Source organism: Leopardus geoffroyi, chromosome A2 (genome assembly GCF_018350155.1).
Source record: "Leopardus geoffroyi isolate Oge1 chromosome A2, O.geoffroyi_Oge1_pat1.0, whole genome shotgun sequence".
Classification (NCBI taxonomy): Eukaryota; Metazoa; Chordata; class Mammalia; order Carnivora; family Felidae; genus Leopardus; species Leopardus geoffroyi.
The window spans coordinates 61,774,928-61,787,597 of record NC_059331.1 but is presented as its reverse complement, the minus strand read 5'-3'; the positions used below and the strand labels follow the sequence as shown (position 1 = coordinate 61,787,597).

Sequence of the window (12,670 nt, the reverse complement as noted above, 5' to 3'; positions counted from 1 at the left end):
GAATTCAGCCTTCTCCACTTGTCATGTGTGTGCAGGTTACCTCATTTTTGTTGGAAAATGTGTACTATGTATTCACGTACTTGGAAAATATTTGGAATGTTCTTTCTCTTGTCAAAATAATTAACGTGAGGGACATTTGGGTGGTTCAGTCGGTTAAGCATTCAACTTCGGCTCAGGTCATGATCTCACGGTTCATGAGTTCGAGCTCCGCGTCGGGCTCTGTGGTGACAGCTCAGAGCCTGGAGCCTGCTTCGGATTTTGTGTCTCCCTCTCTCTCTGCCCCTCCCCTGCTTGTGCTCTGTATCTCTCTCCAGCAAAATATAAATAAACATTAAAAAAAATTTTTTTTTTAAATGACGTGATTTAAGAGGAAGTCTTGCTGTAAGAAACCTGCACTGCCGGTTAATGAAAACAGCATGTAGTAAATGTGGATGGTGTTTCTGCGGGCTGACCTTCCAAGCAGTTTGCATTAAAACCTATCAAATTATTCATGGGCGTATTATGAGGGGCTTCAGGTATTTCAGGTGAATCATCTGGTATTTTTAATTGTGCTACATAATTAAAATGTTAAAGGCAGATTATCAAAATATATTTTGTGACAAGAATTTTGTATCAAACGCTGATGGCGGTGGTGGAGAGTCTCCTGGGGGCAGAGCGAGCGGGAGCTACAGGCCGGGGGCATCGGTGCCCTGGGTGTCCCCATGGCGGCACACTGTTGTCCCGCAGGCTTCTGCTACGACTGGTCAGGAGCAGAAGCAAGAACGCAGGGGAGCGAGGTAGGACGTGGACTGATGGCCTCAGGGCACAGGGATGGAAGCCGGGTGGGGGGTGGGGGGCGGCAAGTGTGTCCCGAGATGGGCCTTGGGTTAGTGGGACGCCGGGAGGAAAGTAAGAGGCGGCACGTGGGAGCTGCAGAACCGACAGTCTTTCCAGCACGTGAAGAGCACTTCTGCGGCCAGGGAGCACCGACAGAGGCTGTGGTGCAAGTGGCTCAGAAGGAGCTCGTGTGGCCAGTAAGCACGAGCACACGGGAAGCCACGAGACTCCTCTCTTGTGTATTCGGGGGGCAGGACCCCTGCCTGGGCACGCCGCAGGTGTGGGGTGGTCCCGGGCCAGCAGGTCCCCCGCTGGGTGTTCAGACCGACCCTTAGGTTATAAAGATTCCACGAAAGGAGAGAGTGGCACCATCCATGCCCTCGAAGCTTCCCTCCACTTCCTTATGTGGCATTCTCGACTCCTGTCTCGTCTCCCTGCCCCCAGACATGACAGGACACACCCAGAAATCACAAAACTTCACCGTGCATAAGTCAGTAAAACGAACACTTAAGCTTAATGTGATTGTCGTGAATTTCAGTGCCCAGTCTGTGTTCATGTTTTCCTGAGTGTCTCTGTCTTCTTATGGCTGGTTTTTCTGGACCAGCGTTCCAGCAGGTCTGCCGAGCCTTCTGATTTAGAACTCTTCCGCTTTCCTCTTTAACTGTTGCTGTTTACTTGTAAAGAGACATGGAACTTTGTTGTAGTTTCTAGCATTCTGGACTTGGTTCTGGTGAGAATGTTCTCTGCTCCTCTGCCTGCCGTACGCTGGAACGGGATGGATTTTAGGCCCCTTGTTGGGGCAGGATGGTGACAAGCCTCTGTCCTGAGCCAAACTTTCTTTCCAGGTGGGAGTGCGCTGAAGAGGGTGGCGACCAAGTGTGAGGGGGACAGTGGCCCCGGGCAGGACGGGGTGTCAGGCACCTGGAGTGTGGGACCCGAGGTCGTGGGCTTCTGCTACTCAAGGAGCCTGGAAGAGGTGGCAGGAGGCTGTGAGCACGCTGGGCCTGCCTGGTGCCCTTTGTGTGGGTCACTGTGCACAGACTGTGCGGTCCAACCCTTCCTGTCCAAGGTGTGTGGGGAACATGGCCGTCACGTCTTGGTGCTGAGATGGGGCCCATGAACCTGCTTGCAGGCTCCCGAAGCAGGGCATTGGCCTCCAGGGTGGGTTCCCCTCACCCAGCTCGGGAGTGCAGGAGCCCACAGGAGAGTCCCTGTGCCTCCACCTGCTGTGTCCCCTGCCCAGGTCCTGGAGGCAGTGGGGTCAGTGAGGGAGGTTGTGGGAGGGACGGAGGTGGTGGGAGCATTGAGGGGGTGGAGGTTGTGGCAGGGACGGAGGTGTCCCACGAGGGGAGAGGGTAAACTGCCTTAGACGTGCCACACTCCACACGCTCATGCCACACACATGCACAGGCCCTGGTCCCTCCCATGGGCACACTCTGGGGAGCCACCCCCACTCCTGGAACCTTGGAAGGGGCCCGAGGGTGGCCCCCGTGCCCCCAGTTAGAAACCATGCCCTACGGTGCTAGCTCCTGCTCAAGTGCCTGTAGAGGCCGCGACTCCTTCGCCTACCACTTGTCACGCTGGCCACTGCTGGAGGGGCATTGGTTTCTGCCCGCGCAGGGGTATGGAGGGGCGGGAGTGACCTGAGCAGAGCTCCCACCCTGGGGAGGGGGTGCTGGCTGTGGCACAGGAGCCCGGCCTGGCAGCTCCTTTCACGTGGCCGGCCGTGGGCTCCTGGGATGCCCACACTGCAGGGAGGCCTGCGTGCTGACTCACGCTCCTCCCCTCCCCTCCTTTCCCCTCCCCTCTGCAGCTACATCTGCAGCTGCAGGGGTGTGGCTACGGCCAGTCAGGGATGACGGGGCAAGGGGGCCCAGAGCACCTGCACATGACAGGAGGCTTATTTTTACACATCGTTGACTGCAAATAATCCACTTTATTTAAAGAGAATGTGGATTCCAAGTGTTAAAAAAAGCACGCAGCAGGGTGCCGGGCTCTGTGGTGCTGTGTGAGCAGAGCCCCTCTGTGAGCCCACAGCTCTGGGGTGCAGGGCACCCCCGAGCAGGAGCAACTCTGGCCGTGGCTGAAGGCTCAGCCCTGTGTCGTGGGATGTGGCTGTCCCTCCTCTGTGAGGGGTCCCGAGATTTGTCTCTGGATTTCTGCCAAGTGCCAGACCATGTTGGCCTCTGTTTTGTGTGTATTTTATTTCTGAGTTTCCATAACTTGGATGGTTTCGAATAGTTAACGCACACACTCCGTTAGGCCGTGTGGCAGGCTGTGCGGGGAGGACGACACCCCCCACCCCCATCCTGGCCAGGCCCTCGGGTGCTCACTGCACACTCCAGCATGGCCGTCACGCCAGGGCTCTGGAGCTGCATCGGGTGCTTGCAGGCCCGGTGCAGGTGTCTGGGTGTCAGGTTGCAGGCCGATGGCCGCCTGGTCCTGGGGCCACAGGCTGGATCGCCGCCTCCTGTCCAGGAGTCCTGAAGAAGAGCCTTTTTTCTCTGGATAGGATGTCTGTGTTGCAAGGAAGTTAATGGTTAAAGGAACAGAAGAAAGCCAAACTTCCTGTTCGTCTCCCACCCGAGACACCACGGAGACTTAACACTTTGGCGCTTGCTTTTACCCACACGCCCATGAGTGTCTCTTAGTAAATGGACCCACGCCATACTCAAAGCCGCACACTTTCCTCATGTAGCCCAGCGGCCTCTGCAGACTTGTGTGTCCTGGCATCCGTGTCAAGCCTGCCCGGTCTTGACCTTTCCCGCCTCTTCTGCCCTGCTCCCTGGGGCTCTCTCCCGAGCTCCCTTCCAGACTCTGGGTGGGGTCCTCTGTGCCTCTGTCAGTTTCTGGGGATGTGGACAGCCACTAGCCCCTGGCCTGCAGCTGCCCGGCCGTCCTCACACCACCTTCCCTTTGCATGTATTTCGTGTCCTGGTCTCCCCTTGTGAAGGACCCAGATGGGACCAGGGCCTCCCAGTGACCTCATTTAACTTTGTTTTTAATTTTTATTATTTTTAATGTTTTATTTATTTTTGAGAAAGACACAGAGCATGAGAGAGGGAGGGGCAGAGAGAGAGGGAGACACAGAATCTGAAGCAGGTGCCAGGCTCTGACCTATTAGCACAGAGCTGACGTGGGGCTTGAACCCACGAACCGTGAGATCATGACCTGAGCTGAAGTAAAGACGCTTAACCAGCTGAGCTGCCCAGGCGCCCCCTCATTTAAACTTTTAAATAAGGCACATTCTGAGGGCTGGAGGGTAGGACACCATAGAATTTTTGGGGTCACGCTTCAACCCCCGATAGCAGCCAGTTATCAGCTGCGAGAGCTGGGCGATGATGGATGCCAGCCTCACATATAAGGTGTACGAGGCAGACCCACAGGAGGTACACACGTTACTTGTGAACCACCACCTGACCAGAGATGGGGGGCTGCGGGGGTGCTCGTGTTCCGACCCTTTTCTGTGCGTCTTCATCTGCACAGATGAACGTGTGCTCGCTTCTGTGTCTCCCCATGAGTGCAGCCTCGTCCCCGGGCCTCTCCCTCCACGTGTGGGTGCCGGGCTCCCTGAGGGCTGGAGAAGGTGGGCGAACTGCACCTGTTGTTGGGACGGCCTCACTCAATGGTGTCGCCTTGTCCACAATTAGGCTTCTGTCCTTAATTTAGATCTAAAACTCACGTAGTAAGCTTGAGAGTCCAAACGTTTCTATGTGGTGTTTATGCTATTGTTAGCACTGTTAAGTTTAACAGCAAATCTCTTCTCCTGTTTTATTTGTAATGTCAGCCAAGGCGCTTGGCCAGGCCCGTGTGCACCCGTGCTGGGTTGGCCCTACAGGGACAGTGGGGTGTGGCCAGCGGGTTTTTCAGGCAGCTCCAGCACACCACTCAGGTCTCAGGAGAAAGCGGGGCCGCGTTTGGGTTTGCGTGGAAGCTGCGGGCGGAAGTTGTTGGACAGTTTCTGGGGGAGCAGGAGCCCGGGGCCGTATTACCGAGGCCCTTCGCTTGAGGGACTGAGCAGCATTCTGGGGTCCACAAAGGCCGCAGGCTACGCTGTGCCATTGACCGCGGCCACATACCCCGTCCCCGGCGTGCTGCATTCGTGGACTTCTCTGCAGCATGTCCCTTTGTCCCTGGGTTCCCCGGGAGGCCTGAGGAGGAGGACCAGGAAGGAAGTCACCCTGCCTCAGAGAGGGAGCCCCTTGGGAGCTGGAGGTGGGGCGTGGCTGGGGCGTGGTGCTATCTCACCTGTCCTTCTTCCCCAGGAGGCAGGAACAGTTCCAGAGAAACCCCGACAGCTACAATGGCGCCGTGCGTGAGAACTACACCTGGTCGCAGGACTACACTGACCTGGAGCTCAAGGTGCCGGTGCCCAAGCACGTGGTGAAGGGCAGGCAGGTAACCTTGGGGCCCCTCCAGCTCCTCCACGCAGCTTTCTCTGTGGCCGCGGCTGTCTGGTGTGGGCTGCGCTGGAGCCGACTGGCCTGTCCTGTGGTCTCCACTGTCCTTCAGCCGCAGACGTGACTGCCAGCCCTGCTGTGCTGCTGGGGTGCACCTGCTGCTGGGTGTTGAGCTCCAGTGTCCTCCCCCTCCCGTGGTTCATTGTGTGGCGTCCCCACAAAAAGCCTGACAAGGGAGGCAGGGTGATCCACGTCACGCCCATTTCACGGATGGAGCAGGCGCCTGGAGAGGCAGGGCGGAGATCCCCAGGTTGTGCAGTGGCCCATGGTTCCTGGGCCTGTGCTGTCTGGAGCACTGGGTGGTCACGGGGTGGGGGGCGGGGGAGGGGGGGCGTCGGCCTGAGCAGGGGCGCTCACAGCCTTAGCTGGTGTCTCTACTTGAGAGCAGGAGTAGAAATGTAACCTTTGATGGGGAGAGAGAGAGATGTTTACTCAGTAGTCGTGCACGTAGGGAGGCCTCACTTTAAAGGAAAAACCCCATGTAATTTGTGAGGTTGTCCCCTGAGTGCTGTTTGCCAGAGAAGCTGTATTCTTGCTTCTGTCTTCACAACTCTTCAGCCTGCGCGGTAAGCAGTGCCTTCCGTGTTTCGTAGGCGAGATGGCGGGGCCAAGCAGTTCCTCGCCACCCCCCCCCCCAAGTGACACAGGTGCCCCTCACTTGTGCCTGGGATCACCGAGTGCTCTGGGAACTTGTGTGAATGACTACGGTCAGCGCAGGTGCGCTGCCTCTGAAGCTCTGAAAAGCTCTGAAGCTTTTCAAAGAGCAGTGCCGCTGGCTTCTTTCAAAGAGAAGGTTCCGGAACATGCAAAGTAGAGCTTATACATGACTAGCTCCTACATTTTCTGGAAATGACTGCCGTGTGAAGCGGCACCAGCTTCGGCTGGCTTGGCTGTGTGTGAAGAAAACCAGGCTGGGCGGTGAGCTAGTCCCTCTGGGGCCCCTGTCCTGAGGTGCTGACCCTAGACTGCCCAGGCTGCACCTGGAACGGGCCCAACCGTGCACAGGACACTGGCAGGGGCCAGGCAGCCCCCAGAAGTTGCACTCCCACCAGTGTCGGAAGGGAAGGCAGGAGCCCCGAGGCTTCTTGGCTCCATGTGGTTGTGGGTCAGGGGTCTTGGGCCATGCTAGCTGGAGCACTGAGTCCACTCATTTCTCCCTCCACCCTCTTCCCACCTGTGTGCAGAGATGTCACCAGAGCACGGTGACCCCTGTCACGTGGACTTCAAGGTCTGCGTTAGACCTGATGACCAGGGGTCATCCACACAGCATCTCGCTCTGATGACCATGTCCCCTCCCGTGTTGGTAGGTGCAGGCCAGTCTTCCTGTGGAGGGGAGGGGGGACTTTGCCCAGTGTACCCTGGGGCTCCAGTGTTGGTGGGAACTTGGACCAGTGTCTTCTGAGGCTCCAGTATGGGGGGGAGTCTTGCCCAGTGTCCTCTGGGGCTCCAGTGGCGGGGGAGGGGGGACTTTTCCCAGTGTCCTCTGGGGCTCCAGTGCGGGGGGACTTGGCCCAGCATTCTCTGGGGCCCGGTGGGGCAGGCGTCATGTTGTGGTGGGATTACCTTGTATGCAGGTAAGTCAGTTAAGAAAAGCGCTGACTACAAACTTTGCTGAAGATAGCTCCAGCTTCCTGGTCCACTTCCTATCTTCCTACTTCTCCACAAACTTCTGGAACTTTCTTCAGGAGAATTTGTATCAGGCCTAACCTGAAACTGGTTATTTTCTCTTTGACTCTGGAGACCCAGATCACCTGGTCTCTGGCTGTACTTTCCATCTCAGGAAACATACATGCTGACTCTCCCCCAAGCCCTGTGTCTTGAGGGTTCTGTGCCCTTCATCGTGTCCCCCTAGGGGACAGGCTGTTGCACCTGGGGGTCAGATGCATGTGTCGTGACCTCGATTTGTCCTTACTTTCACCAAGGGTGGTTCTGGATTGTGCTCGTTCCCTCCTGAGACCTTGACTGAGCATGGGATGGTCCCCAAGGCTTGGACAAGATTGCTGCTCTGGGGCTGACCTTGTGGGGTGCAGGCAGTGACAGCCGGCACTGGTGTGGCAGTTCCCGGGAGTGGTGGCTGCCCGCGGTGCGTCGGCCGCTGGTGCATTTGTGAGACCAGCACGGTGCTGGAAGAAGGTGATTTCTGTGTTGGCATTTTTATGACACCTGATGACTGTATTTCTGCCGGCCTGGCTTCATCTCTGACGTGATTCAAGTTTTCTTTATCTTCTTCGGGAGTATTTTTGGTCCATGTTACGGCTTTTTTTTTTTTTTTTTTATAAAGAAATTGAGGTAATATAGGCATACTGGCTTCCGGTGTGCAGCATGGCTATTTGATATATGTCTGTGCTGTGAAATGATCGGTGTAGTAAGTCTGGTGAACACCTGTCACCTCACATGGTAACACTGTTTTTCTTGTGTTTTTCTTGTGGGAACTTTTAAGATAATCTCTTGGCAATCGTCAAATTCCCCGTTATTCCTATACCGAAGCAGGGGAGGGGTAGAGAGAGGGGGAGAGAGAATCCTAAGCAGTCTCTGGAGAGCCCAACGTAGGGCGCTTGAACTCACAAATCGTGAGATCATGACCTGAGCTGAGATCAGCCCGACTGAGTCCCCCAGGCGCCCCCTGAAACCTTCTTGTGAAACTCTGTGGCCTCTCACATTTTTTAGTGATCTAAGAGTTTTACCTACAGTTCACTTAAAACTTAGCAATAGGTTTATTTTGGATGTCTTGGCTTTTGCTGGTCCCAGGGGTTTTTCCCTTGGAGTAGTCAGTTTCTTTCTGGACTGGCTGCTTTCCAGCCCTTCCCCGAGGTGCCTGTCACAGCTACCTGTCAGCAGTGTTTATTTTAGGGTTTTGACTGTGGCACCTGTCAATCGTCGTGGAGGTGGTGGCTGTGGTCACAGCGGTCCAGTGGTGAAGTCACGGTGGTGGGTGTGCCGGTGGCACTGCGAGTGCATGAAGGGGCACAGGGGTCCCCGGGCCCCCTGCCCGGCAGTGACTGGCGCCAGCAGCAGCAGCAGAGCGACCGCTGTCCCTCTGCGCTGGTGCTCGGGTGCAGCAGGCGGAGGAGAGCGCATGCGTTGCCCTTGGCGGCCAGGGTCCTGCCTTTTCCCGTGGCCTTTTTGCTGGTGAATCTAGAGCCAAACTCTAGAGGCTTTCGCCTCGAGCAGGAGTGAGTGCACTCAGCCGCCCTTCGCCCGCTGTGCCAAGGAGCAGGGGACGTCTGCGCTGGGGTGGAGGTGCCTCTGCCCCTGCTGGCATCCCCCGGCACCAGTCACTCCTGGCATCTCACCGAATGCCAGGACTTGGCCGCCGGGAAGCGGAGCTCCGGAAGTTTTGAGGCCAACCCCCTGTGCAGACGAGAGAGCCTCCGGGCCGCTCCCGCCCCGTTAGGCCATTGCCCTTGGCCGAAAGCGTGCAGACAGAGTCCCGGCTGGAATGCATGACCCCCCTCCTCCCCGGGGACCACACGTGGTCTTTGCTGAGGATGAGTCCTGCGCCTTCGCCACGGGAACTTCCCACCGCGGCACTGGCACTGAGGCTCCTGCTGTGGTGCTTGGCCCTGAGCCGTTGGGGCCACCTGTGGGATTTGTCCCGCAAGCGCTAAGCGAGTGAGCAGCGGAGCTCCCTTCTCGGAGTGGGGAAGAGCTGTGGTCCCAGGATCATTTTTATCCACTTCATGCAGGGGCGTGCGCTGTAGGGTGCTCACATGTGACGTTTTCACAAGGCCTGCCCCTGTCCAGCTGTCCTCCTCCAGTCCCCGCCCTGGCCTTAGTCACCATGTCGTGAGCTTCTGGGTCACGTGTGAGTGTGCGCTGCCACGTCCTGGGCATGTTCAGGGGCGGGTGGTTCCTGACCCCACCTGGTAGCTGGCACTGCGGTCATTGCCAGTGTCTTGCTGTTGGAGACGGGGACGCAGTGAACGCCCTCTGGTGCGTTCCATACTGCACATGCGCGTGCCACGTAGCACGCATGCCGGGAGGCGCTGTTGCACGTGCAAAGGGTGCGGCATCCTTTCAGGACTGCTGATGGCCCCCGAAGGGGTGGGCACCGATCCACGTTCCCGTCGTCATTGTGCACAGGGGTACAGCATCAGGTTTGGGGGTGGTAGAAGCTGGATGGGTGGAAAGGGAGCTTCTGGGTGTATGTGGATTTGTATTCCTCTTGGGAGTATGGTTAAGCGTGTTTTTACGTGTGCTGGTTAGACCTTAGGCCCTTTGCCCTAATGATTTCTAGGAGCTCTTTATAATCTCAGGTCAGCCCCCGGTCTGTGGTGTGTGTTGCAGACCTATTGCCTCATTTTGTTACTAACATTTTGAGTTGGCTTCTGGTATTTTTTTCCTTGGGGAACTTAATTTATTTTTATGTAGTCAAATTAGTCTCTTTTCTTGTGGCATCTGGAATTAGAAAGGAGTAGGTTGTGTTTTGATGGAACTTCTTTGAACCTTTGCTGCCTTATAATCCACTTGGATTTTCTCGCCCCTTTTGAGCAGTTTCGTCTAAATTCTAATGGTTTCTCATTCAACTGTTACAGAAATGAAATGATTTTTCTTTTATGGAAGGCACTGCTGTGTGGTGATCTGGGCCTTATCTCATTGGTTACCAACCAGGAGCCTAACTAACACAGTATGAATTTTGTCACTTAGGAAGTTGATTATTGTATTTGATTAGGTGGAGACACACCGGAAATGCTCCTGTTCAAAAAGTACAGGGAGAACTTGAACAGAATTAGTTAAAACTGAGAATGGAAATGGACACTAGTGTTGATTTTTAAAAATGTTATTTTAAGGAAAGGCTCTGCTACAGATCGCTGTGTATGGATAAGGGTGGTGGGCGTGCTGGTGAGGAGGGAGTGCTCTGGGTTTGAAAGCAGGTCCTGGTTGGGATGGAAGGTTAATCATGCTTAGTAAATGTGGATGTGTTCTCTGGATGTGTCCACACAGTGCGTTCGCATGTTTTCTTTATTTATTGTTCAGTAAGGGACACATCTCTCAACCTTGTGGGTGTTCTTGATCTCATGGGGGCTTCCTTGGTAGGGTCCTTGTCAGCACCTTGGGGTGATGGCCTCTGACCTTTGACAGGACATGCCTGAACATGAGATTTTTTTCCAGGGTGGTCTCAACCTCTGTTTCTACATTGGGACCGCCTCCCTGGTCCTTCCCCGGCATCTCAGGCCTGGTCACTTGGGATTAGGCAAGGGAGGGGAGGAGGCATCTCTGCCCTTCCCACTGCATACCCACGTGTGTCAGCCCTGTCTTTCCCTCTCTCCCCGCCCGTGGACACACATTCTCAGTTCTCAGGGGTATGTACCTGGTGCACACGGTAGCAAAGGTAGCTCCCTTTCTGAAGGGCTGCAGACTGTATTCCAAAGTGCTCGCACCAGCTTTAACATTTTACATACCCACCAGAAGTGTGTGCGGGCTCCTGTTCCACATACCCGACACCTGTTGTCACCTGTTGTCTGCCTCCTGATGACTGCCCGGAGGTATCTCGTTGTGGTTTCCGTTTGTGTTTTCCGGATGACTCATAGTGTTGAGCATCTTTGCATGTGCTTATTAGCTATTTGTATGTCTTCTTTAGAGAAATTTCTATTCAATGTCTTTGCCTTTTTAAAAATTGCTTTCTTTTTATTGTTGAATTGTAAGAGTTCTTTTTAAATATAAATATTATACCCTTGTCAGATAATTTGTAGATATTTTCTTTTGCTCCATGAGTTGTCTTTTTACTTTCTCAAGAGATGATGGGTTTTTTGTTTTTTTAATTTTTAAAAAAATGTTTATTTTTTGAGAGAGAGAGAGCAAGCCAGGGAGGGGCGGAAAGAGAGGCGAGAGAAATCCCAAGCAGGTTCTGCGCTTCCAGCACGGAGCCCAGTGCGGGGCTTGAACTCAAGAACTGTGAGATTATGACCTGAGCCAAAACCAAGAGTCAGACGCTTAACCGAATGAGCCCCCAGGCGCCCCAAGAGATGATGTTTTTTGAAGCACAAAAATCTTTATAAAGTCTAGACCATATTGTCTGTTTATTTTTGGTTGCGCATGCACACCTAAGAAACTGTTGCCTGATCCATGGTGTGGATATTTACGTTTTTGTTTCGTTCTGAGAGTTTTATGGTTTTAGCTCCTACATAGAGGTTTTTGATTCATTTAGAGTTCATGTTTGTAGAAGGCAGGAGGGAGTGCTCTGACTTCATTCTTTTGCATGTAGACATCCCTGTCACCGTCCTGTTTATTGAAAAGACTTTTCTTTTCCCCATCGAATTGCCTTGGCATCCTTGTTTAAAATCAACTGACTATAAAGCTTATGGGTTTATTACTGAATTTTAAATTTTATTCCTATGATCTGTATGTCTATTTTTATGCCACTACCACAGTTTTGGCTATTGGATCTTTGTAGTACGTTTTGAAATTTTTTGTTCCTTTTTTCCTCCACGACTGCTTTCTTTTGTGTTAGAGATTTTCTAGTGTAGTATTTTAATTACCTTATCTTTTATTAAACTGTATTTTGGGGATTATTGTCTTATTGTTTTCTCTGGATTACAGTCAATATAGACTTCAATGTGTATGCAGAATTGGGTTAAAAAATTTTTTTTTAATGTTTATTTATTTTTGAGAGATAGAGACAGAGCATGACCAGGGAAGGGGCAGAGAGTGGAGGAGACAGAATTGGAAGCAGGCTCCAGGCTCCGAGCTGTCAGCACAGAGCCCTATGCGAGGCTTGAACTCATGAACCGTGAGATCATGACCTGAGCCGAAGTCAGATGCTCAACCGACTGAGCCACCCAGGCGCCCCCAGAATTGGGTTTTATATGGTAATTTCTGTTCTCTGCTACTTTGTGTTGCAGCTCTTTTTTTTTTTAAGTTTATTTTTTTATTTTGAGAGAGAAAGCGTGTGTATGAGCAGGGGAGGGGTGGGGGGGGGGAAGAGAATCCCAGGCAGCCTTCACACTGTCAGTGCAGAGCCTGACACAGGGCTTGATCTCACAAAATGTGAGATCATGACCTGAGCTGAAATTAAGAGTTGGATGCTTAACTGGCTGAGCACCTGCCCCCCCCCCCCCCGCCCCAGTACAGCAAGCGCCCTGTGGTACAGTACTTTTAAGTCAAATAGGAGAGAAGAAGAGTTAACAAACGAAAGGCACACTTACGCTGTCTTCTGTATTTCCCTTTACCAGCACTATTTGTTCATGTGGATTCAAATTACTGTTTAGTGTCCTTTCATTTCAGCTTGAAGATGGCTAGTGTTTCTTGCAGGGCCTGTGCAAGGAAAGATGAGCCTGTTAAGTGAATTCCCTCAGGATTTTTGTTTGTTTACTCTGAGAATGTCTTAATTTCTCCTTCATTTTTGCAGGATAGTGTTGCTGGGTGTAGAATTCCTGGTTGACACTACTTCTCTT

The 12,670-nt window shown here is 53.4% G+C and overlaps 1 protein-coding gene across 4 annotated transcripts in view; it reads left to right on the top strand.

Annotated features, from left to right (window-relative positions):
* Window positions 1-12,670, top strand: part of NUDCD3 (NudC domain containing 3) — a 63,119-nt gene that overhangs the window by 34,145 nt on the left and 16,304 nt on the right. For all 4 annotated transcript variants that reach the window (XR_006716125.1, XM_045494158.1, XM_045494159.1 and 1 more), the window contains exon 3: window positions 5,082-5,214. Coding sequence is in view for 3 of the 4 variants with exons in the window: in XM_045494158.1 (XP_045350114.1) it covers window positions 5,082-5,214 (133 nt within the window). In the remaining variant the exon portion in view is untranslated. The remainder of the gene's footprint in view (window positions 1-5,081; window positions 5,215-12,670) is intronic.